The following is a 25,182-nucleotide window of genomic DNA, read 5'->3' as shown; positions in this document are numbered from 1 at the left end:
CTTTTTCGATCCTAAGAATCCGACGACGACAATTTAATCCAATCCGACGAAAATAAGACGGAAAAAAACACATGACAGAAAACAACATGAAATACATTGACGTTTTCTTAATTAAAGATTTTAGTTGGTCTGACTAGTCTGAAGACGTCGGTAACAACGAAACCCGGTCACTGGTCAAATGAAAGATATCGCTCACTCCTTTCAAGAACGTCATGAATCAAAAAACTTGATTTTTCAGGAGAACGTTTTTAAAGTTTAAAAATATAATACAATGTATTAAAAATAAATATCAAGCCGCTTAATAAACTTTTTACTGTGCAACAGATCTTTTTATGTAAAACCTGAAGGTTTTTTCTCCATTCGAAACATATTATGGTAAGTATATTTAAAAAAAAATTAAACAATACCTTTTCTTCAAATGCAAAAACAACACTTTCTGCCCTGTAGCTTGTAAATATTAAGTTAAAAATATGCATCTTTTGCTGGGATATAGTACATTTTCTGGGCATTTCGAAAACATGCACAACTGAAAATTGACGATTTGTGATATATGACGTTCTTGAAATGAGTTAGCGATATTTGGAAAAAACTATATAGTTATTATTTTATCATAAAAATGAGCATTTGTACGTTATTTTAATAAAATAAGAAGTAGAGTTTAAAGACCCGATGACATTGAATGATTTAAAATGTCATCTTCTATGATAGGCATAACATACATTTGTAAGATGATTTAGTGCACCATATTAATTATCCTTGGCAAAAGCGGCGCTACATCTAAGAATTCGTTAAAAATTGGTTTCATTGTCATGTTAAATGCCCACGACAATAGTCACTTCTTACGGGTGTTAATGCATCTAATCGTATCCCACGCTTATTTATGAATATTTTTGCCATATCACTCACTCCTTTCAAGAACGTCAAAATCAAAAATCGGCTATTTTCAGTTGTGCATGTTTTCGGAATGCCTAGAAAACGAATGAATCAAATGCCCCAGCAAAAGAGGCATATTTTTAACTTAATATTTACCCGCTACTGGGCAGAAAATGTTGTTTTTGCTTTTTGAAGAAAAGGTTTTGTTTAATTATTTTTTTTAAAAATAAACTAAATATTTTATAAATGGAGAAAAAACCTTCAGGTTTTACCTAAAAAAATCTGTTATACAGTAAAAAGTTCAAGTGGCTTGATATTTATTTTTAGTACATTGTGATATATTTTTAAACATAAAAAAACGTTCTCCTGAAAAATCAAGTTTTTTGATTTATGACGTTCTTGAAAGGAGTGCGTGATATATGAAAAATATAAGAAATTTCAGTATAAATAATAATAATATTTAATAATTTGTGTTATGCATATCAATTGAAATTTTATGTCAAAGTACATATTTGAAACCTTATACTGTTAATTTTTTCATTTTTTCACTGGAATTATTACTATCCATCATTAGAATCCTATCTTTCCATCAAGCCTCCTCCCTTAATCTTTCCCTCTACCTCCTTCCCTAAACTCTCTTTTTCCTTTGTCTTCCTTACTATCATCAATTTGTAATATATAGCTCACTCCTTTCAAGAACGTCATAAATCAAAAATCTTGATTTTTCAGGAGAACATTTTTAAAGTTAAAAAATATAATACCATGTATTAAAAAAAAGATATCAAGCCACTTATTGAACTTTTTACTGTGCAACAGATCTTTTTAGGTAAAAATTTAAGGTTTTTTCTCCATTTGAAAAATGCTTAGTATATTTTAAAAAAATACCTCTTTTGCTGGGATATAGTACATTTTCTGGGCATTTCGAAAACATGCACAACTGAAAATTGACGATTTTTTATTTATTTATTTTAAATGTTCAAGTACTATTTACGTTTTGACCAATCTCACTGTGTCTGTTTTTGGTTGGTGGGAAAACATTGCTTTTTAGCAATAAGCCCGCCAATGTACTTGATTATTTTCTTAACATGAAGTTAAAAAAAAAAACAATGATAAGATTTTGAAATTTATGTAAAATTCAATTCAGGTAAAAAAAATGCGTTACTCGGGGAATTATTTTCCCAGAGTAGACAATTACTGATTTTATGTTACATCTTTGCAGCTTCATTCGTTATGGGAAATTCCTAATCGTGCTTGTTATTTCAGCTTCATTACCGCTATCGAGCTCTTGGGGAACCCAGCTGAGATGTATTCGCACGGCTCCCAGTTCTGGGTGATCTGCTTGACATTTTTCTTTATCGTGCCCATAACCAGCCATCTCTACCTTCCCGTATACATGAAACTTCGGCTCACGTCATCCTTCGAATATTTAGTAAGTATTAAACAACATTTCTTGAGGATTATTTTTTCGGACCCACTGCTTTGGGTTTTGGTCCAAGCCATTAAACTACACAAACCAACTTCTCGTAGAGAATTTAATATAACTTTTTATATAAAATATCTTTTTTTATTTAAAAAAAATATATTTGCGATTTTATTATTTACAAAAATTCTTGAATTTCATACTATTTTATTTCGTGAGCCTGAGCGGCTCATAATTAGAAATAGGAATTAATGGTCTTTTCATCTCACCAATAGATGTCTCTAGTGAAGTTCTACTGATTCAAGAATAATGTTTTAAAATTGGTTCATATATATATATATAGAACTTCCAAGAGTTTGAATAGTGTTGTTGTCAATAATGGGTAGAATTGGTGAATGTTACACGTGTGTAAAGTGATGACTTAAACCAGCCTATGAAGGTCGTCAGCCCCGTAAATGCTTAGACTTCTATATTCTTCTTCATATTTGATGAGATGTCAAAAAATAATTAGAAATAGGTATCAAATTGTGGTAGAGCGGGTTTGAATCGGTAAACTCTGACTCAAGAGTCCCCGACATACACCACGGGACCAAAACTTGACACATCTATAGATGTAGAAGTGTGTTAGTGTAAAAATAATAACTATTTTTATGACAATCAAATCCAGCATATCTCGCATCGTTAGGCAGCAGTGCTATTATTACACTGTGGATTAACCTACACCGTTTAATTGGACGTGCTCATGGAATATTACTGTCCAGTATCATTGTATTAATATGTGGTTGTCGGGGCAGTTAAATAATTGCCAATGAATGAAATAATTAAATGTCTCTGAATGTCATATTGCAATGTAACTGGCAGAATTATAATATTTTGTATTGATGACTCGGCAACATGAGTCAATATATCAATTTGACGACTAAATAACTATATGTTAGACATTAATTATCAAGATTTGTTTCGATTTAAAATTTTGCTTAAATTATTTATAAAAAAAACAGATCTCAGAACCTTCTTTTTATAACTCATATAATAATAATAATAACAATTTGGATAACTCGTATAGCGCCATTTTCGTAAAATATTACCTCAAGGGCGCTTATAAAGACATGGATAATAATACTAATAATAGGATAATGATGATAATGATGTACAAAAAATTAATGGATTAAAACGTTGTCAATCGTTCTCGGGCCGTCGAGTCTGGAGCGGGGAATAGATGAGCCGACAAATTAAAACGCCTTCCTCTTGATCCAATGGACAAGGTGTTGGGCAGGACGCCTTCCTGAGAGATGGTTGTCACGTTGGAGGGTAGCTTGTTGAGCTCCTCGTCATTGTGGATGGCCAACATTTAGTACATAATTGCTAATTTTTTCATTTTCATCTTTTTGATTTTGTGTTTTCTGTTAAAGTTTTTTTTTATATTGGCACTTTTAATCTAATTTTATTTCTGGTAATATCTTTTGTATTCTTGACAGCGCGTTTTATTATAGCCTAAAATATAATGTGTACATACACACAGGCCATGCCTTTGTGGTATCTTTTTTTGTATCAATATTTAATATATATTATTGTAGTTGAAATTATAATGTAATGCAAAAGAATGTAATGTAATGTAATGTCTGCTCAATAAATAGCTTCTTTTCATCTCACCAATAGATATCTCTAGTGAAGTTCTAGTGATTTAAGAACAATGTTTCTAATTTGGTTCCTATATATAGAACTTCCAAGAATTTGAGTAGTGTGGTTGTCAATAATGGGTAGAATTGGTGAATGTTACACGTGTATAAAGTGATCACTTAAACCAGCCTATGACGGTCGTCAGCCCCGTAAATACCCTGACATCCATATTCTTCTTCATCTGTGATGAGATGTCAAAAGATAATGATGCAAAAGAATAGAAAATATACATTTTTTCTTCATGATTTATATGATATTTTGCGTATTTATGCACTGAATATCTGTTCATTTCAAGAGCATCTACATGTTTTTTCCTTGACTTTTCGGTCCGTCCTCTCGAAGGCCTCGACCGGAACCTCCTTCAAAGTTCGTTACGCCCGGTTGAAGAGTGCCAATTCTGCCAAAACGTCGTCCTTTGAGTGGCCGTCCAGATAAAAATGTTCATCCACTGTTTCCGAGCACACCCTGAACTTCTCCACACATATTAAAACTTATTCATACGATTGAAAAGACTGCTCGAGTTTCGACAGTTTTTTCGTCAAATTTTGTGAAAACTATGATAGCCCAACATTATTTCGCAATCTCGAAACAAGGGTGCACAAAATCAATCTTGATTCTATTGATATTCACAGTAGCTGAATTTTCGAAAGCTTGGAATCTCCCCCATTTCTTACAATCAGTTCGAACATGCTTAAAACAGTAGGGTTGCGGCAAAAAAATATATTTAATGACTTGTAGAACGGACACACTTATAGAACTGAAACCAAAGAGTTCTCATCACGATATTTGACGGAGTGATGGTACATTTAAGTTGTATTAAAAATACCTTTCATTGTTTCAGGAACTGAGGTTTTCAAGCAAAGTACGCATATTTGCTAGCTTTCTATATATCGTGCAGATGGTCATCTACACGTCAGTGGCCGTTTACGCACCTGCCTTAGCACTTAGTAACGGTAAATATAATTTTGACACTTTCACAATATTAAACAAAAATGGATGGTTGCATTAATAAATCTCCTTGAGCAATGAAAATGATGTTAAATTATACTGGTAGTTACTTTTATTTTATTTTATGTGATATATTATATATATCTGCACAAAAAAATGCATTTCTTCGTTGTGGTGTATTATTTTACCTTATTTATTGATTTGGCGTTTAATTTGTAGAACTCCATTTTAATTTATATATTAATTGTTAAATCAAATACAGATTTTATGAGTATACTTAGTTGTATTTGATTAAAAAAAAATACAAAAAATGTAAATTGTGACAATTGTTTCGCCTAGTTATGGTTTTTGAAAATGCCATAACTAGGGGAAACAATTGTCACAATAGTAATTTTTATATGTTTTTAACATTAAAATGCAACTAAGTTTTTAACATTAAAATGCAATTAAGAGTCTTCTTAAAATGTGTTTTTGATTTAACAAGTAATACGTAAATTATTTTACCTTTATAAAAAAATACTAATGTTACGTACTGTACATTGCGAATTGAACACTTTAGCGATCTATTAAATAATGTTCTTTTGAAAGAATTTTTATTTTTATATATTTCTTTTCATTTACTGTAAATAATGAATTAAAATTGACCATTTTTTGAACACATTTTTGATGAAAGAAATCGTTTTACACTCTAACCATGTTTAAAAAATGCTGCGAATATTTGGTATTTTTACACCACTCGAAGGTTTTTATGCTGCATTATTGATTATTGGATCGTTTAGTGATAGGAGGTACCGGTCATTTAGCGGGAAGGAAAAACCCTCCATGCGAATGTCTTGAAGGAACTCAAAGTAGGAATAGGGGTACAGTTATAATGTACCTGATCGGCAGTTGGATCCTCCACTTCACACGCGCATAACGAACAAGTTAATTTTTTGAGGTGGGATGCTAGTACCTACAGTATGTCTTATCCTCAACCTGCATAGAAGGGATACATTTAGTTTTGGTATTTTATTTTTATTGCAGAGCAAGAAGATGAAGGTATCACGGGTTGAATTCATTTAATGTAAGATATTTATAAAAATATTTTAGTTCACTCATTGCCCAGTTTTGAGATTGCTTAATATCATTTTAATCAGGTATCTAATCTCAATTTAAAATGTCGCATCTTTGTTCTCGGGTTTGCACTTTTTTTTTTAACAGAGCGCGAGTTTTGTGCTTAACCACACGACCATTTATCATTTATAATATTACCAGCTTATCATTAATTGACTCAGTGCTTAACGTAAACAATAATAATAAATATTTATTAACCCTCCCATCGTTTCCTAACGAAAATTAAAACAAGACACGTTTTTTATCGTTCGGCATTCACTTTGTGGTAAGAAATTATTAAATAAGATATAAGACACATGTTATTTACCACTTGAGTATTATATTGTAACGTAGATGACTCTATCTACGGGTTTGAATATTTAGTTATTCAATCCCGTAGTTGGAATAATTTGAAGCTTCAGAAACTAGTCGTAATAATATAATACTCAAGGGGTAACAAAACAAGTGTTTTCTTTATAATTTTATGTAGTAATAAAAACTTATCTAGAATAAACAAAAGTTCAATTAATGATCTATAAACCTTGTACATACTATGCGAGGTTATTAATAAATGTAATACCAATCTTAATAAACACTTCTGATTGTTTTGACTTACTTATGTGTATGTAAATATATTAACGAGCGTCATGTCAAGGTTGAGTATGTTCCTAAATGCGATGTGACATAGTTGGTTTATCTCTATTCACAATTATCTACACAAAAATATATAACTCTGATCCCTACCAGCTGTATCCTACCCTTATACCCATGTGCCAAAAACCTAAAGCGAATGCAATCACCACCCGTTTGACGAGGTTTCCAACAACAATTTATATCCGTTTCATATTCAGTAAACAACTGATTTTTCTATAACGAAATTCTATCAAACGCACCTATGATGTTGTCATTCCAAAGCCAGCTGATATATCGCTCACTCCTTTCAAGAACGTCATAAATCAAAAATGGTCAATTTTAAGTTGTTTCATGTTTTAGGAATGCCCAGAAAATGTACCTACTGTATCCAAGCAAGAGCGGCATATTTTTAACTTAATATTTACCCGCTACAGGGCAGAAAGTGTTGTTTTTGCAATTTGAAGAAAGGGTATTGTTTATTTCTTTTTTAAATATATTTAATATTTTTCAAATGGAGAAAAAACCTTCAAGTTTTACGTAAAAAGATCTGTTGCACAGTAAAAAGTTCAATAAGTGGCTTGATATTGTATTATATTGTTAAACTTTAAAAATATTCCTCCTCATTAACTCCTGAAAAATCAAGTTTTTTTTATTTATGACGTTCTTGAAAGCAGTGAGCGATTTGTCATTTTGTTTGATCGCTATCAATGTACGATGTGTTGAGAGAATAAAATAACTCAAAAAACGTAAAATAGGGGATTTTCTGAAATTATACTTTGTGATCAAATCCAAATAACTGCGAAAAAAATAAAATTTTACACATGGGTCCCAAAGTCTGTATGATTTAATTGGTTTGTATCTGTTTCAGTTACTGGATTGAACACATATATAGCTGTTACCCTGGTTTACATCGTTTGCATATTCTACGCTTCTTTTGTAAGTTGAATCTTTCCATATTAATAAATTGTCTCTCTCTCGAATGCGTATCTCCCGATTTCTGCGACCAGCTCTTGGTCTTCCTCCAGATTTCTAGGTATGCGGACCGCCCGTTCCCATTTTCCATGGTTAATTAACTTCATCTGCAAACCCTTCATACAAATGCAATGTTATCTTGATCGTTAAAACATGAAGGAAAGGTGATCAGTCCCCGCTCCAGGTACCAGTCCAGGGTAGTATTGAATAAATATTAGAGTGGAAAAAATCACTTCTATTTATTTGACCCTCCCTGTGAATCGGGACCCGGGACCTCCAATACAGTAGCCGAGCGTGCTGACCATTACACTACGGAGGCGGACACTCGAATTAACTACTTGCACATATTATGTTTTCTCATCTCAACATAGATTGAGAAGAATATAGAAGTCTGGGCATTTACGGGGCTTACAACCGTTATTTACAACAGTCTGGTTTAAGTGATCACTTTACACACGTGTAACATTCACCAATTCTACCCATGATTGACAACCACACTTCTATATACATGGTTTAATTTAGAAACATAGTGCTTGAATCTATGCACCATCACATGCGGATAAAGATTAAGGTTATAACAAATCCAATATCATCTACAAATACATCTGTATAGAGATCATTGCGTGGGTTTTCAGAATACCGATTGCCGAGTTAAAGTGGCGTCGTGAAGTATATATTTTTTTAATTAACGGCAACCGCTATTCCTCCCTCATTTCCTTTAGACAGTAACGTTCTTCATCCTAAACTCATTTACTTATCATCAGTATCCTACCAAATATATGCCACTCCCAGATTCGAGAATTCGGAACTCAGCATTGATCACCTTACCTTCGTGTAAACATAAAATTTAATTTCTTGAATGTTTTTCGCAGATACTTTGTGGCACATTTTATAAACTTTATAAAATAAATTAATTTTTTTTTAACCACTTTTTTATTGGTACAGTTTTTCTCCAGCCGGTTTCGACAAGAACCTCAGGGTTTATGAACTAATTCTGAAGCATTGAAATACTCATAGTTAGGTGAGTGGGCGGATTTAACCCTTCCCTTACGATGCCAAAAATGTAAATACTCCTAAATGTTGCGTTTATTGAGCATTGTTGAAGTTGAAATCCATCAATTTTGTAGTGTTAGCTCTGGTAAATATCTAAAAAAGAGGAAATACATATCTATTTCCGTCGAATTTTTCCCGTTTTTTAAATAACATTTTCATATGGTGTACAGAGCGCGCGGAAGTTTTTGGCATCGTTACAAGGGAAGGGTTAAACCCACCCACTCACCTAACTATGAGTATTTCAATGTTTTAGGATTAGTAGATAAACCCTGATCATGACAAAGTTCTTGTCGCGAACCGGTTGGAGAAAAAGTGTACCAATAAAAAGTGGTTAAAAACAAAGTTGTTTAATTTTATAAAGAAAATTTAATGTTAAAAAATATGAGTAAATTGTACAATTATTATTATCTTTCGTAGGGTGGTATGAAGGCTGTTATAATGACGGATATGTTCCAAGCACTCGTACTTATTGGATCGATAATAACCATCCTCGCACTGGGTGAATACATGGTCGCAGGAGCTACTACAGTATGGAATTTGTCATATGAAACCGAGAGACTGGAAATTTTCAAGTAATTATTTACACTTAACTATCTCTCACATAAAAGAATGTGTGTGTGATGTTTTGATAAATATTCCCGAGATCGACGGTCAAATCCATCGATACTTGATCTAATGGTCGAACGGTCCTTGTCATCTTGTGCTATTTATGTTTACGTGAGATATTTTATTTCACTCTAACAAATGTGTGGAAGCGAGACAGCAATCATGAACTGCATTTTTCGATCATTCACGCCACGATTAAAAAAATCGTTCTGTGAACTGACTGTCCCACTGACTGCATTTTCGTATTAATAAAATATACAATAATTCTATGACCGAAAATGACCGTAATGAATATGACCGAAGTTTTGAATCTATTCGGAGCAAGCGTAATTTTTATATATTATACAATCAATCAAGAAAACATACACCACGCCTCGCTGAAATTGTGAATATCAATGACTGTATAACTAGTTTAAAATTTTGTACTGACATTTTTTGATAAAACTGGACTTTGTGTAAAACAACAATTACATAGTTTTTTCACTTTTATTTTATTTGACCAGTGACCGGTTTTCATTGTTATCGACATCATAAGACTAGTCTGACAATATAGGATCATTGGTCCGATGTCAGATCAGTCTGATGATGTCGGTCACGATGCGAAAACCATATGGTTGTTGCTTTATATATTCTGTATCCGTGCTTACATTTTGGAATAAATATAGCCATTTATAAAATAAAATAACAAGTATGAAATTTTTTCTCAACACGAATTTTATTTGACCAGCAACCGGGTTTCGTCGTAACCGACTTATCAGACTGGATGTCGGTTACGACGAAACCCGGTTGCTGGTTGAATAAAATTCATGTGGAAAAATTACATGGTTCTAATTTAATTTTATAAAATGCAGTTCTACCAAGAAATGTCAGTACACAACTTTAATCTAATGGCCATTAATGATTTCTAGTACAAGAAAAAATACAAGTAAAGTGAAACTTTTTGTTATGCGTTAAATCATTTTAAGACTGAATTAAGGAATTTGTGGTCGAAATGAGCTTGATTTTAGCACTGCTAGGTGTCGCCACTAAATTTAATATTTTTTTATTATTTTTATATTTAGCATGGACCCAGATCCCACTGTGCGTCATAGCTTTTGGACTGTTGTGATTGGTGGATCGTTTTACTGGACATCCATGTTTTGCGCTAATCAGGCGTCTATTCAAAAATACTTATCCGTGGAAAGAATCTGCCAAGCCAGGAAGTAAGTGATAAAATACTATTCATTCATATTCCGTTATTAATTTACAACATTTTCAGTATATCCAAATACTTGTTTACAAATCTGGATTATCTCCAATTATAGGAGTTTTTTTTTCATATTTCTATTTTCAGACTTCCATATTTTTTGTAGAGAAATAGTTTTCATAAAATCACAGGCGAAACCAGTTAAAAAGACTACTTGTCACAAATTTATGTCCGTTCTTATTTGAGTCAACGGCTTTAGTCCAGACAATACTGATTTAGGTATCTATTGGAATACAATACTCTTGTAGCAATGCTGGTGTTAAGGTGGAAACTGACCTCCACATTTGGTCAGTTGAGTTTCAATGAGATACTTCAATAGCGTATAGTCGTTTCGATAAATGCTCTATTACATCAGCGATGACAAACCATGAAATATTAAGCGTATCAAATGATATTTATGCCAGTATATAAATATATAACAAATAAGTACTCTCATCCGAATACCATATTTTGTTCCAGTTAAAGGACATTAAATTCATTATTTAAAAAAAATCTTTGAAGTAAAACCTCCCCTAGACAGTCAGGTAAACGGGACATTTAGGATCTTTATTCATACAATGATCCTTGTCAGACGGGAGAAATATCTAATTTAACATACTCAACCCATAAAGAATTGTATTAGACTAGTGAAGTGTTTATAATAGCCGATATAATTAATATTTTCATTCATCATTTTCTTTTGGAAATTTTGCTTTCGAAAAAACGTTATTTTCGTAAGTTGGCAATGAACGACGTCATAGAAACGATGGAGTTATATTAATATTGGTGGCATTGCTAAATTATTAGCGGCTCTATTTGTTGATGTCTATGGTCATCCCTCCCACCCCCTCTCCCCTCATATTTGCATAACACAAATGGTAGTGTAGTGGTAAACAAACAATCCACACTACTACTACATATAACAGCTCTTTAAACCATAGACAATAAACCATATGACGTCATAAAACGTTCGATGACGGAAATTTGATGACGAATGTGAACGCACGTTTTTTAAAAATATCTTAAGTTTGAACCTTCATATATCCCTTATTTCTTTACATATTTCAATAGAATGTTATCGATAGTTTTGTGATTTTTATATTAATTTATTAGCCAATAATCACACATCGTGATATTTATCCATTGTGTCGCGGACTTTTAAGTCAGAGTTTCTCGGTTCGAGCCTACTCTACCACAATTTGATACCTATTTATAATAATCAGTCGCTTAGGCTCACAGAAATAGTTTGAAATTGAATTATTTATGTAAATAATAAAAACACATCATTTTCCCTTTTAAAAAATATATATTAATAATTACCAAAAATGAATGAAGTGGTATAATCACCATTATTGTTACAATGAGTCCTGGGGTCGTTTTGACATTTGACAAATTTACGCAATTCGAAACTGTCTTAATTCATTATCAATGAAAGGTCACAAACGATAATCGCTTTAATTGCCCCTCTTAACTATCAATCAGTCAAGTGTACTGACGTAAAACTGACATAAAAAATAAATATTTCCGATTTTATTATGACCGGTAGGTAACCTTAAACCACCAGAAATGTTTTTTACAAAAAAAGAGAATGGTATTATGTATTGTTTAAATTAAAAAAAATACAGTTATCTATGTTTTCTTTGGATGGGTGTTTGTTTTAGATTTAGCGTTGTAGTTCATTTAAAAAAAATACCATTTATTCGAATTGCACATATTTTATAAAATTAATTAACTTTGTGTAAACCACTTTTTTTTATTAATACAATTTAACCTAGCGGTTTCGACAAGAACCTTGTCATCATCGGGTTTTATTTTATTTCTAAAACATTAAAAACATTAAAATACTCTCACCAAAAATTTCCACACACTCCGTAAAAATCCTAATTTAGGATAATAATGATTATAATGTTTATAAAATGTGCCACAAAGTATCTGCGGAAAACATGCAAGAAATGAACATATTTTGTTGATATAAGCTTTTATTCCAGACCAAGATTCATATTGGTCATTTGCTAGGCAATCAATTGAAGTATGACGTAAATCAAAAACATTTCGAAACGATTTTGACGTAGGTATGTATATTACGCTCGTATAAATAATGAGATCTGTCCAGACAATAAATTGGGCATAAATCATTTACATTGGACTTGTAAATAGCGAATTCTGAGTTTCATTATACCAAATTGATGCTGAACTTTGTCGCTGTATCAGTCGTCATTAAAAAAAAACAAGATTCCTGAGATTAAAAAAACCCTATCGCCTCATTTTTTGACAAATCCAACGTTTATGTTTGCACAGCACCTATTTATCTTGACTGTCGAAAGTCCAGGCTTCATCACACTTAAAAGAAAAAATATCCTCTTATTTGTAATCACTGGTGCTTTTATCGAAAACCTGAGACATCTTATTCTCACTTTCAATTAAATGGTTGATAAGAAAACTCTTTACTAGTTTTTCATTTTCCTAGAGCATTTTTTACTTGCAAATCCAAAGATTGTGGGTTTCTTGGATTGACTGTTCTCATATCGCTCACTCCTTTCAAGAACGTCATAAATAAATAAAAAAAAAAGATTTTTCAGGAGAACGTTTTAAAGTTTTAAAATATAATACAATGTATTAAAAATAAATATCAAGCCGCTTATTGACTTTTTTACCGTGTAACAGATCTTTTTTGGTTAAACCTGAAGGTTTCCTCCATTTGAAAAATATTTAGTATATTTCAAAAAATAATTGAACAATACCTTTTCTCCAAAATGCAAAAACAACACTTTCTGCCCTGTAGTGGGTAAATATTAAGTAAAAAATATGCCTCTTTAGCTGGGATATAGTACATTTTCTGGGCATTCGGAAAACATGCACAACTGAAAATTGACGATTTTGATTTATGATGTTCTTGAAAGGAGTGAGCGATATGACAAAATGTACTAATTTTGTGAAGAAACTAGGTCCCTTCGTGCCATGCTAAAAATAAATTTATATCTCTGATATAATTAAAAAGGACCTTTGTTTTAAAATCACTATAAATATTTTATTATAACTTAATTATTATATCTACCGGTTTCAAACCTAACCGCTTCTTTATCAAGACTGATTAATACTATAATTATAATAAAATATTTATAGTAATTTAAAAAAAATTACATTTCAATTATAAAATAGAAAATCACAAAGTTAGTGTTTCAAATATAAATTAAAATATGACTGATTTTATGAAAATGGGACACAGAATAAGAAGAACTCACGGTTATGTAAACTTGTAATGTGAAATATATTATAAACAAAAACATCAAATTAATTAATGATTACATACAGGGTCATTAATTTTTCGGTTTCGAAAGAAAAGCTAAAAAAACGCACACAGCGATACATTTTTTATGAAATTTTTATTTCATTATAAAGTTTGGACTTTACGATTAAGTGTGAAAAACAATATTATTCAAATGGCACCCCGGGAAGATTTGATGCATGCGATTCTTTTGAGGTAATTTTTTAACCACTTTTTTGCACATTTCGGGCGGTATCTTGGTCATAACTTGAGTAATGTTGGTTTTGAATGTGTTTAGAGCTCGGAGATTATTCGCATAAACACGATCTTTTGCGTAGCCTCACAGAAAAAAATCAAACGGTGTCAAATCGCACGATCTTGGTGGCCATTTGATATCGCCAAAAAGTGAAATTACGCGACCAGGAAACTTTTCACGCAACAAAGTCATAATTGGTCGTGTTGTGTGGTTTTGTTGGAACTACATACATATATGTGGAGCACAGATGGGGGCTGGACATGTGGCGGCATTGGAGCACAGTGCTGCGTTTGCCAGCGAGCTAATGTTTATCTACATCTCTTCAAATTTATTATCATTATTATTATTTTCTTTCACTCTCTTATTTGTTTATTATTTTTAGTTTCATTGTAAAAAAATGTTGTAAAACATATATGGCTGGCTAAGTATTACACCCACCACTTAGTCAAGCTGGAATAAAGAGTTATTATTATTATATCATCCAAGTCATGATCTTCAATCACCGGCCAAAAAAAAATCGGTTATTATTTGGCCATATCGCACCGAATTGACTGTAACCGTATTGAAAGTCGGGAAGATTAGGATCCCTTGGATACGATATAGACCCAAAGGATCAAGCCGTAGAACACACTCAGCACTGACAAGACGGTCGCTACCAGCATGAGGCTGAACACGTTGTACTCGTTGAGGGCAAAGTGCCGCGGGGTAGAGCGGTCGGTGGTGGAGCTGACGGGGGTGGGTCTCGGCCGGGGGCGGGGGCTGTGGAGGAGCCGGTAGCGGGTGGTGGTGGTCTCGGACTTGCTCGGACCAAACAGCTTGATGTAGAACAAGTGCAGGCACTCCAAGTTCTCCGGGTACTTGACCACGTCGCATTCTGGACTTTCTATCAATCCGCAGCGAACTTTCAATTTAACCTTAAAACGAAACAAGGCAATTCATGATATATAATAAAAATAACAACTATGTAGTTTTTTCCACATTCCTTTTATTTTATCAGCAACCGAGTTTCGTCGTAACCGACACCACAAGACTGGTAATGTCATAACGTTATTTTATTCTGTAAAATGCAGTTCCATCAGTTAATGTTAGTACAAAACATTTCATGACATGTGGAATATAATTTCAACATTATTTTTTTTCATTTTCTTTAAAGGAATAACCAGAGAAATATTTTCCAGAAGCTTGTCTGCTTGTGGTTGAAATAGAATTGGGAAGAGAATATGACATAATATGTCTCTACACATCGCAACATTTTATATCGATATCGATTTCTAAATTCAGTCACATCATTCCACTACTTCACGAACTGTACTGGTTTTGCTTTGCCAAAATGTAGAGTATAAACTCATGGCTATTACTAGCCATATTACTATCTATAGCATATCATACTGAACCAATAATTACCCTCGATTTCATTAACGTCGTAAAGTTAAAGTAAGCGAAGTCACTGAGTAGACTATACCACTTTAACTTTTCACCGTCTGGCTCCACTCCAAAGTAATTGGTGTGAATGCAGGAGCCATTCCGCATCCAATATTGACCTTCCTCTATTGGAGGTATCAGTGTTTGCTGAAAGTTGAATTGGCTCACATCTCGACCCTTTTTTAGCTTTACGTGTAATTCCACGTGCGAGAAGACGCCACTGGTATTAAACAGGAAACAGCTGGAATTCAGCACATTCCAATTGTAATTTAACTTGTTTCTCTCAGGTCCTTTATAAACTTGGTGGCTCAAATTGACGTAGTAACATTCCTCGTCAATTTGCGCCGGGAAATGTGGTCCTACACAAGCCGATGCAAGCATTTTCAAGTTGGCGGTGAAGACCTCCATGTAAAATAATGTGCATAATAATACCAATTCCTTAAACATTTCTACTGAAAGTAACATAAACAATCCAAAATCCAAAATGATTGTCAGAATGCATAGATATTTTCAAATTAATATAATACTTTCCACAAAGGAATTTCTGTATTTAAAAAAAAAAAATAGTACTTAACAAGATATGTTTTGAATATTGAAAGCATTAACTTTGTGGATCATATTGATATATTATTTCGAGAAATAAAAATACTTTGTGTTTTGATCCACTCACATTTTTATTAACGAACTAGTTTCGGCAACAACCTGTTGCCCTCTTCAGGGTTTAATTTATGACTAAACATATATATATATATATATATATATATATATATATATATATATATATATATATATATATATATATATATATATATATATAATTATATAAAAGAAACAGTGTACAAGTTGTTGGGTTTCAAAAGGGTAGGGGTGTGGGTAATGGTGTTTTAAGGAGGGGTAAGAGCAAGGAAGGGGATAACTCTGTTTAGGTTGGGTTTGATTTTATGGGAAAAATATTAAAAATGGGACTTTGACTTAAGTTTATTTGATTGTTAATTATATTTAATTTTTCTTCTTAATTCTATTATTACAATGTAAAATTTCTATCCCATCTTCAAAATTGAATGAATTATTATTTGATAAGATGTGGTCTGCGAATTCCGAAAAATTGTTATTGTTATTATTATTATTCCTCGAAATAATATACTTAATAAGATAGTTTGAACATGTACCTACCTAGTAACTGTTAATTAACCAAAAACTAGATTAAAAGTTAATAATGTTAAAAATATTACAAAATGAAAATGAATGATCTCGTAGATGAAATTTCATTGAGGTATCCAAGATGTATAATAATTTATTTACATCATGCTTTTGACGTACCGTAAAGTGGGTATACATTGCACCAAAATACTGCATTTTTTCAAAAAATTGTCTATTCAGATCAGGTTTTTTACTTTTTCTGAGGTTTCAACTATTGCAATGTAATAACACATATACCTGTAACATGTCTGATACGTTTTTAAATTTTTATCTATTTTGCCTGTATTTTTTTTTTATATTTATATTTTGGTGCAAAGTATCCCGGGGTAAAGTACAACTTTGCACCATGATATTTTCTCTACACTTTTCGTACTAGAATCCAAATTTATGCAAAGTAAAGACTATCCTACAAGTTTTGTTGCACCTTATGAAGGGTTTTGGCTCACAGTTCACTAAATGCAGATTATAATATTGTATAATTATGGAAAAATAAGACACTTGATAGAATTTTTTTTTTTTAAATATTTAAAAATCTAACAAAAATGTTTTTTTTTTCAATACTGAAGGTTTAAAATTATATAAAATAAAAGGTGAATATTAAAACATATCGTACTACATATGTAATAGGAATTAAAATTAAATTAGGTCTAAATATGGTCAAGTTCCGGGACGGTAAAGAAACCTCTTTTGGATTGCATTTTCGGTTCTTTTATGAAACCCGCTACATCCTTCCAAGAATATTGAAGAAAGTCATCCTTCATCGGCCACTTCCACGATTTGAGACTCTCCTGCGTGGATTTAACAGCTCTGTCTTTCTTTATTTCCAAAATCTATCCCGGAATTTTTTCTCCTTCATAATGAAAAACGACATATTCTCCCATCTTCTTTTTTACTGGTCCTAATGAAACGGAAGAACAAATACGATAACTGGTTTCAGTCATCGTTTTTGTTCTTCTCCCTCTTCCTCAAAGCTTCCGTATGAACTATAATCAGTTAATGCTAGATATGCTGGAAGTTTCGATGCGGAAGGTGGGATCATTGATGTAGTTGGTTCAGGTAGCATTTGTGTCTCGTCAACGTTCATTTCGACATTTGGATCGTGAGCAATGCTCTTACCTGGATCTATCGGTATCGTTTTCCTGCGTTTTAAGACTGAATTCTTTGGGTTGAATCTGTTTTCTTCCAAAAACTGTTGAAAACTCTGGCGCACGTCATCGTCATACGCTTTTAATGGCAACCGATTAAGCAACTGACTAGTTTTAGCAACAGTCTAGGTTTTATGTCTTTGCAAAAATGATCTTATCCATTCAGAGCCTGGTACGTTGTTCTTTAATATTCGTACTCTTCTGCCAAATCTATCCAAATAGGCTATTAGAATGTAGCGAATGTTAAAAACACTCACTGGGAAACCGTACTCACTCATGTCTACTATGCAGTTAATGAAGGATTGCTCTTCGCCCTTGTCACATATCGGAGGTTTTCCCACAGGTTTTGTGTGCTGACCTTTGAGCTTATAGTTAATCGTCCTTCTGGGGATTTCGAAAATTTCTTCAGCCTTTCTTTGACTGATTGTACCATTTCGAATGGCCTCCAAACACTGCTCCACTCTCTTCGGTGTAAAATCGCAGTATCGTCTGGCATAAGGCCGCTGTTTGTGTGTTCTTGACATTTTTGAAAAAAATATACCATCAGGAATTAAGTAAGTACACAAAACCAATAGATATTTAGCAAACATGTCAAGTTGTATAAGCCGTTTTAAGACTTTTCATCAAATTAATTAACTATGGCCTTTTGTGGATACTTTGCACTTGGTGCAATGTTACCCCAAATGTGGTCAATACAAGTCAGTTCTTAAAAAAATATTATTTTTACATAAACTTGACAACGTAACTAAAAAATACAGCATTTGAGAAAAGCAGGGCCTATCTACCTACGATTTAGAGACCACTCACTTGTTGTAACTAGTTTCAGTATACTGATTCCACTGGATTTTTTCGGACACAATTTTCAGACAGAAAACTTACTTTACGTTCGGACAGGAAAAACGCATTGAAGCAATAGCGACCGACTGTTACTTCTGTAAACTAAAAAGTAGATTGAAGTGCCATCTATCAGAAACAATAGAAAGTAGAATGAAAAATGACATGTATCAGAGATGACCAGCTCTACAATTTCTTTACAGAAGGTGGTGCAAAGTATCACCCATGGTGCAAAGTATACCCACTTTACGGTACGTCTGGTGCTGTAAAATGGTATTGGTCCAAAGGGACTTTTATGCAAAAAAATCAAAAGCATTTATAGTTGTTTAGGTGTATTGGTCCAAAGGGACTTTTATGCAAAAAATCAAAAGCATTTTTAGTTGTTTAGGTGTATTGGTCCAAAGGGACTTTTATGAAAAAAAAAAAAGCATTTTTAGTTGTTTGTGGTTGATTGCTTAAATTGCGAACAGCTTCCTCACACATATAGGTATTTAAGTAATATATACTTTATTACCTAGTTAAGTACCAATAAATATTTTATTTGAAAATAATTCCTTTGTGAATAATAAGATAAAAGAATGATAATAATAACAATAATGTAATGTAGTTTATTATTCTGACAATTATTGAATTTTCGCATTACTTACGTTGTTTTCTGTAAAAATGTTCAAAGAGTTGGTTTTATTGTATACTTCGTTTTACGTGGAGGTTTTTTCGATTTTAGAGCAAAAACTAATTGCTGACGCTTGTTTAGGACCAAAGTTTCCGGTGCCGATGTACGAGGAATGTATGCACGTCAATCTGGCCCACAGTTATTTCGAAGATTCTCACAAGAACAGAGGATTATACTATTGGAAGGTGCAAAATACGAGTTGTTTTCTATTCAACTCCAGCGATGTTTTCTCTCATCTATTCATCTACACGATGTCGAGGAAGGGTCGCGATGTGAGAGAATTCAATTTCTCGCAAACGGAGACACCGCTACTTAAAGACTGGCAAATCTGGGTGCGCAACGATACTTGCATTCACAACAACTATGTCGGAGTAAAAAGAGAAGGTGAAGACATACATTGGAGCAGTCTAATAAATGATACCGGACTTTATAACATATCAATAACGTTGTCATCTGTGGTAATTATTTCTGAAATATAATATGTAATAGTGGCTTTCAGATGGAGTAGTATCTCACGCCACGAGAACGTAACTAAAAATAGGGTACATCGAAGATTTCCATTGCCTCGCCCAATGGCATACTTGAATACCATAAACTGTAGAACTAGCTCCGCCGGGGCGGGTTTGCTGTCAGTCAATCGCAAGCTAATATTTGCGTTTTTATTATACAAAAATCCAATACTATCGGCCTAAGCGGCGTTAGTTTGAAAATAGGAAATAGGTCGTGACAGGGTGGGGCTCGAACTCGGACTCAGACTCAGGCTTTTGTCTCAGTCGGAAGTATTAACCACGGGACCACAACCCGAAATTAATTTTTAAAAAGTTTTTAAAATAGTTGCTTCCATAAAAAAGATGGACTCGGATGTTGTCTTCAGTCGGATAATTTACACATATGTGTATATGTTTTGATGGATAAATTCGTTAGTTTAATTTGTCTTCCCAAGCCTCTGAAAAGAGATTTTGGCATGTTTACCATTATTAAAAAATAAAATAGAAACGAGAAAATGAATCAAGACACAAGGCCCCTCATTTCGCTGAATTTTCTTATTCTTTAGGTTAAACTCATAATAGCCTGCGGAGTGATAGATAGTCCAGAATGTGACGTTGAAAAATACCCAGAAAACTTAGACTGCTTGAACGTGTTCTACATCGTGTTGTACGGGCCGGGGCGAAGGACCAAAACCACCCCTCGCTACCGGCTGCGCCACACCCCTGGACCAGACATCTTGATCCGCAGCACCAGCGACCCGTCCACTCCGCGCCACTTCCTCCTGGACGAGCATAACAGATTCCAGCTCATGCTGGTGGCGACCATCTTGTCCGTGTTGAGTCTGCTGTACGGCCTAGCTCTGTGGCTCTATGTTGTGTCGAGGAGGAGATAATGCCTGCTAGACTGTTCCAGTGTGAGCGCTTGTGCACTACACGGAATTTTATCGTCCAGCCATCCGGTTTAAAAAAAATTAAAGCTACTACGACAGTTTATCGTGATCGAGTTTACGCGCACGGAGATAACGCATCTATCAAGCGCACCGATCCGAAGAAAGACGGACAAAAGCACAAGCCAATCGTCCGTTTTATGATGCTAACCGGGCTGCCGGACAGTAAAATTCCGTATAGTGCACAAGCACCCTATGGATTTTTTTTCGATATCGACAAAGTGTACCGTGACTCTTGAATTTTAAAAAATAAACATATTTTTATGTCGTCGTACAATAACATGTTGAGGTCCTCACAGAAACTTTACATTTCCATTATAAATGATTTGAAGTAAACAGGAATTGTTACTTGTGAAATTGTTACGTTTGGCATGATTTAATGATTTCATATTGACACAGGATTGATCACGTTTTGTCGCAACTTTAATTTATATTTCTATAAAATACAGTACACAGAATAGATTTGCATTTAAAGGATTTTTTGTGCAATATTGGAAATGTAACTTTTTGGTGAGGGCCTGGTATGAGACACGTGAAGTGTTGATACATACCAATATTACGACAACCAAAACATAATTGTTGTTTAAATATCTTAGACCTAGACATGTGCGTCCCAAAAGTCGTAAAATAAATATATTCAAAATTAACTAATTTTTATGTTGTGGTACAATAATATGATCTACTATTTATCTTTGAGTGCTTGGTATGAGACACGTGAAATATTGATATAACCTCCTACCAATATTTTATTTATTGTTTCGGCAATCACTTTGTGGTAAGACTTGACGAAATTGTAAAAGAAAATCACTTGTTTTTTACCAGTTTATTTTATTATAACGATTTTTTTCGGAAGCTTTGCTTCCATCTTCATGTCTGAATATAAAATATGTTTATATGTATTTAGACCTAAAGATGAAAGCATAGCTTCCGAAACTAGCATAGCTTCCGAAGCATCGCTTCCGAAATAAACTCAAGTGGTAAAAAACAAGTGTTTTTTCTTTTACAAACCCCTAATAATATTACGACAGCCAAAACATAATTGTTATAAAATATCTTTTTAACTAACTAACTAACTAACCATCACGCCGCTTCACCGCAGGGGTAGGCAGAGAGAATAGAACGCCACACCACTCTGTCATTGCAAACATTATTTGCCTCTTCCACGTTCATGCATCTCGTCATACATACCCGCCGATTGTTACGACTCCTAACCTGACCACGTTCAAGTATTTGGCATACTTAAATATCTTTCTTTATCCATATAAAATATGGACCTACACAGGTGCGTCCTAAAAGTAAAAAAATAAATATAAATTTTAAAAAAAATACTGATTAACAATACCGGTACAAATTGTAAATAATCTTCAAATTACTCTCTACGACTATCATTTTTTCCAACGACTCTCGTGTCCGGTGCACCCTCTTGAAGCCTCGACGAAAGCCCCCTTCACAGTTGTGGTCACGGCTGCTTGGATAGCTAGATAGATACTGATGCTGTGATGCAATGATGCAATTATGCAATGATGCCGTTGAAACGGCGTCCTGGGAATGCGGTTTTGACCCTCGGGAACTAAAATGATTCGGCTAGAGCTATGTCGGGACTGCGGGATGGTTGCTGTTCCGTGGCCATTATGAGCTTATACTATTAAGAACTCGTAAACGTGCAGAAGCGGTGTCATGATTGGGATTAGCTTGGCGCACATCTTTTGCAAGATCAAATCGTCCGTAACGATACCATGCACAACAATTTTCGGAATGTTCAGAGCGTCTGCTTATAACCGAACACTCATTCTCCGGTCAATTTGATTAATTAAATAAGATTTTCATCGGATTGGCTTGTTGTTGGCCGTCCAGGGCACAGGTCATCGTCCACCCCTCCTGGTTCTCTTCAAACTTCTTCACACACCTTGAAACTTACTTCCTATAGGGTTGCTCGAGCGATTCATGAGTTTCGACACCTTTTTTGTGCACACTTTGATCGTCTCACGTTGTTCCGCCATCGGGCGTCGTGACGTCTCGAAACAAGAGTGCACTATATCAGTTATCCTGATTTTACTGATGCAGAGCAGACTGAACCTTGGTGCACTGTACAGTTGAGAACCTCCCACACCTCACCCGATTAGTTTACACCCTGGGCCTAGTGAAGTTTCGGCAAAAAACTAATTTCGTAATTTTCGGGACACACCTTGAAACTTATACCGTTTATCTTCTAAGTAAGTTCTCTAGTTGCGCAACACAGAATGTCAGACGATCGGTCCAATGGAATCGATTTTTCTTTCATTTAAACAATTATAATCAATAATATTTTTATGGTAACGTTTTTTTTTACCAAGCAATTAATAGGAACAGGGAGTTTAAGAATTGTAAACAACCGATCGACATTAACATTTGTCTGTTGTCTGACCAGAATACATGTTTTCGGAGGTAATGCTTATGGCTTAAAAATCACGAATGTGGCGAATTTCAAACTGAATTCAAATGATTACGTTTTGAAATTGTCATCTTAAGATACAATTGGGAGCTGGGATTGTTGGTAGGCCAATTTGTTATTAAAATTTAAAAGGAGCATTTAAACAATTTTAAATATGAATCTTTTAATGTCGTTACAATTAAGTGTTTTAATTAGTTACAGTAATTTCGGAAACGTTTAAAAATGAAAATGACTGGTTTATTAATGCGCGTAATTTTATTTTATTAGAACGGAATGCCTTAACTATACAAGTAGGTACGTAAAAAAACAAGGTAGGCCCTTTTTTCAATGCTGGACACAAGAAGAAGGCTGAAATAAGTAGTATTAATAAAAAATACGCAATCCATAAATTGTTTATTTTTAAGCTAAAGCCCAGACAGATCAAATATTACATATTAAGTTACCCGTTTTTGTTTAGAGAACTATTGTATAATTTTTAATGTTGATTTATTTTCAAGTAAAACGAAATTGCCATATCATTATGAATTTTAATTTTTTAAATTCAGAAAGTCTATTATTTTCAATCAACACGTTAATTAGTTGTTGGTACTGTTTCCGTTATTTCGGTATTATAATGCACTGGATATTTAAAAAAATGAAGTCATAGATTTATGGAAATTATAAATTCATAAATTTCAGTCGCAACTTTCACTAAAGACTTGATTTATCGGATAGAGGCGTAAAAACAAATATTATGTAAGAAAAAATGTTATTTGTTGAAATAAAAAGTGATGGGGAGGTAAATCGTGATATTTTTCCACAATTAACACGACGTGATCATATTATTATTAAAATTTTAAAAATAATAATTTTGTTGGATATCTTTTTCTTTTCAAAGTGTCATTAATTATTGTTCTCTGGATTATTTTCAGAGTTCAGTATGTGGTTGTAAGTTACTCCCCATCCCACAATACCATTCTGTAGTAGTAAATTTACAATAGCATAATAAACTCTTTTTAGGTTGTCATACGCAACATATGTATTTCTTTTATTATTAAAGATTAAAAAATATCAAATATGTCTATATTTTGTAAAATTATTATGAATAGAAAATCATTCTGATTCACAATACCATATTGTGTTCTGAACGACGAAGTGAAAAAAACCTTGAATTAGTTGAATCATCGTGTTGATTGATCGAGGATTCGACTTGGGATGGCCAATAGGAAAGTGTAACCGTGGGAGCGGCCCTATATGTTAGTATGGATTTGATTCCGTACAATTATCAAGCATTATAGACAAATACATGGTTAAAAAATGTTCATAAAATATTAAAATTGTATACATAAAATACTGCTCTTTGGTATAATTTTTTTTTCACATCTAAATAAAGTGAGGAAGAACATGGAAGTCTAGGCATTTACGGGGCTTACGACCGTCATAGGCTATTTTAAGTGATCACTTTACACGCGTAAGATTTACCAATTCAACCCATGATTGACAGCTACACTACTCAAATTCTTGGAAGTTATATATATTTGATCCAATTTCGAAACACTGAGTTTGAATCACTAGAATTTCGCTAGAGACATTTATTGGTGAGATGAAAGAAGCTCTTTATTGAGTAGAAACTCTTTCATTTGTATGTGAGGTCCTATAATTGGAGATAATCCAGATTTATGAACAAGTATATGGAAACACTCAAAATGTTGCTCTATGTTAGTGAAATTGTCTGTATGGGAATTATATGTCTTTTTTGTTACTAAACACAACAATGATTAAATATAAAAATTAAAGTATTTTTCTACCCTCAGCATATGCCCATGGTGTCCATAACCAAGGATTTAGTTGTAAAAAACTTTAAAAGTAAATATTACTGTTTAAAGCCCCTTTCAAACGATTTAAACCCGGCTACGCAACTGAGGTTTAACTTTATATCTTCTATAATTTTTTACACCAAATGGTTTATAGAGCCTCACACTCAATTGATGCAGTGTGATCTTAAAAGATAATTACATGAAATAAAGGTAATATATGTAC

General features: G+C 33.4%; 3 protein-coding genes across 3 annotated transcripts in view; 2 read left to right on the top strand and 1 right to left on the bottom strand.

The window, feature by feature from the left end:
- LOC148305818 (sodium-coupled monocarboxylate transporter 1) overlaps window positions 1-25,182 on the top strand; it is a 50,730-nt gene that overhangs the window by 13,176 nt on the left and 12,372 nt on the right. The window contains exons 3-7 of the mRNA XM_088266075.1: window positions 2,137-2,302; window positions 4,815-4,926; window positions 7,515-7,582; window positions 9,089-9,243; window positions 10,339-10,479. Coding sequence (XP_088122201.1) covers window positions 2,137-2,302; window positions 4,815-4,926; window positions 7,515-7,582; window positions 9,089-9,243; window positions 10,339-10,479 — 642 coding nt within the window. The remainder of the gene's footprint in view (window positions 1-2,136; window positions 2,303-4,814; window positions 4,927-7,514; window positions 7,583-9,088; window positions 9,244-10,338; window positions 10,480-25,182) is intronic.
- Window positions 14,463-15,916, bottom strand: LOC148305820 (uncharacterized). Its single transcript, XM_088266076.1, has 2 exons — window positions 15,428-15,916; window positions 14,463-14,937 (listed from the first exon to the last, which is right to left on the bottom strand). The coding sequence occupies exons 1-2, from the start codon at window positions 15,908-15,910 to the stop codon at window positions 14,602-14,604; spliced, it is 819 nt and encodes a 272-aa protein (XP_088122202.1). The 5' UTR covers window positions 15,911-15,916; the 3' UTR covers window positions 14,463-14,601.
- LOC148305819 (uncharacterized) lies at window positions 19,222-20,829 on the top strand. Its single transcript, XM_088266077.1, has 2 exons — window positions 19,222-19,755; window positions 20,352-20,829. The coding sequence occupies exons 1-2, from the start codon at window positions 19,288-19,290 to the stop codon at window positions 20,676-20,678; spliced, it is 795 nt and encodes a 264-aa protein (XP_088122203.1). The 5' UTR covers window positions 19,222-19,287; the 3' UTR covers window positions 20,679-20,829.

The sequence above is a fragment of the Brachycentrus maculatus genome, unplaced genomic scaffold (assembly GCF_059751285.1).
Source record: "Brachycentrus maculatus isolate JH-2025_06_01 unplaced genomic scaffold, ASM5975128v1 h1tg000261l, whole genome shotgun sequence".
In the NCBI taxonomy this organism is placed as follows: Eukaryota; Metazoa; Arthropoda; class Insecta; order Trichoptera; family Brachycentridae; genus Brachycentrus; species Brachycentrus maculatus.
This window is presented reverse-complemented; position numbering and strand designations above follow the sequence as displayed.

Bases quoted from the DNA above. Each gene is read 5' to 3' on its own strand.
- LOC148305820 (XM_088266076.1), bottom strand. From the start codon at position 15,910: ATGTTACTTTCAGTAGAAATGTTTAAGGAATTGGTATTATTATGCACA. The intron at 14,938-15,427 runs GTAATTATTGGT...TTTCGTTTTAAG, and splicing joins CGACGTTAATGAAATCGAGG to GTTAAATTGAAAGTTCGCTG.
- LOC148305819 (XM_088266077.1), top strand. From the start codon at position 19,288: ATGTTCAAAGAGTTGGTTTTATTGTATACTTCGTTTTACGTGGAGGTT. The intron at 19,756-20,351 runs GTAATTATTTCT...CTTATTCTTTAG, and splicing joins CAATAACGTTGTCATCTGTG to GTTAAACTCATAATAGCCTG.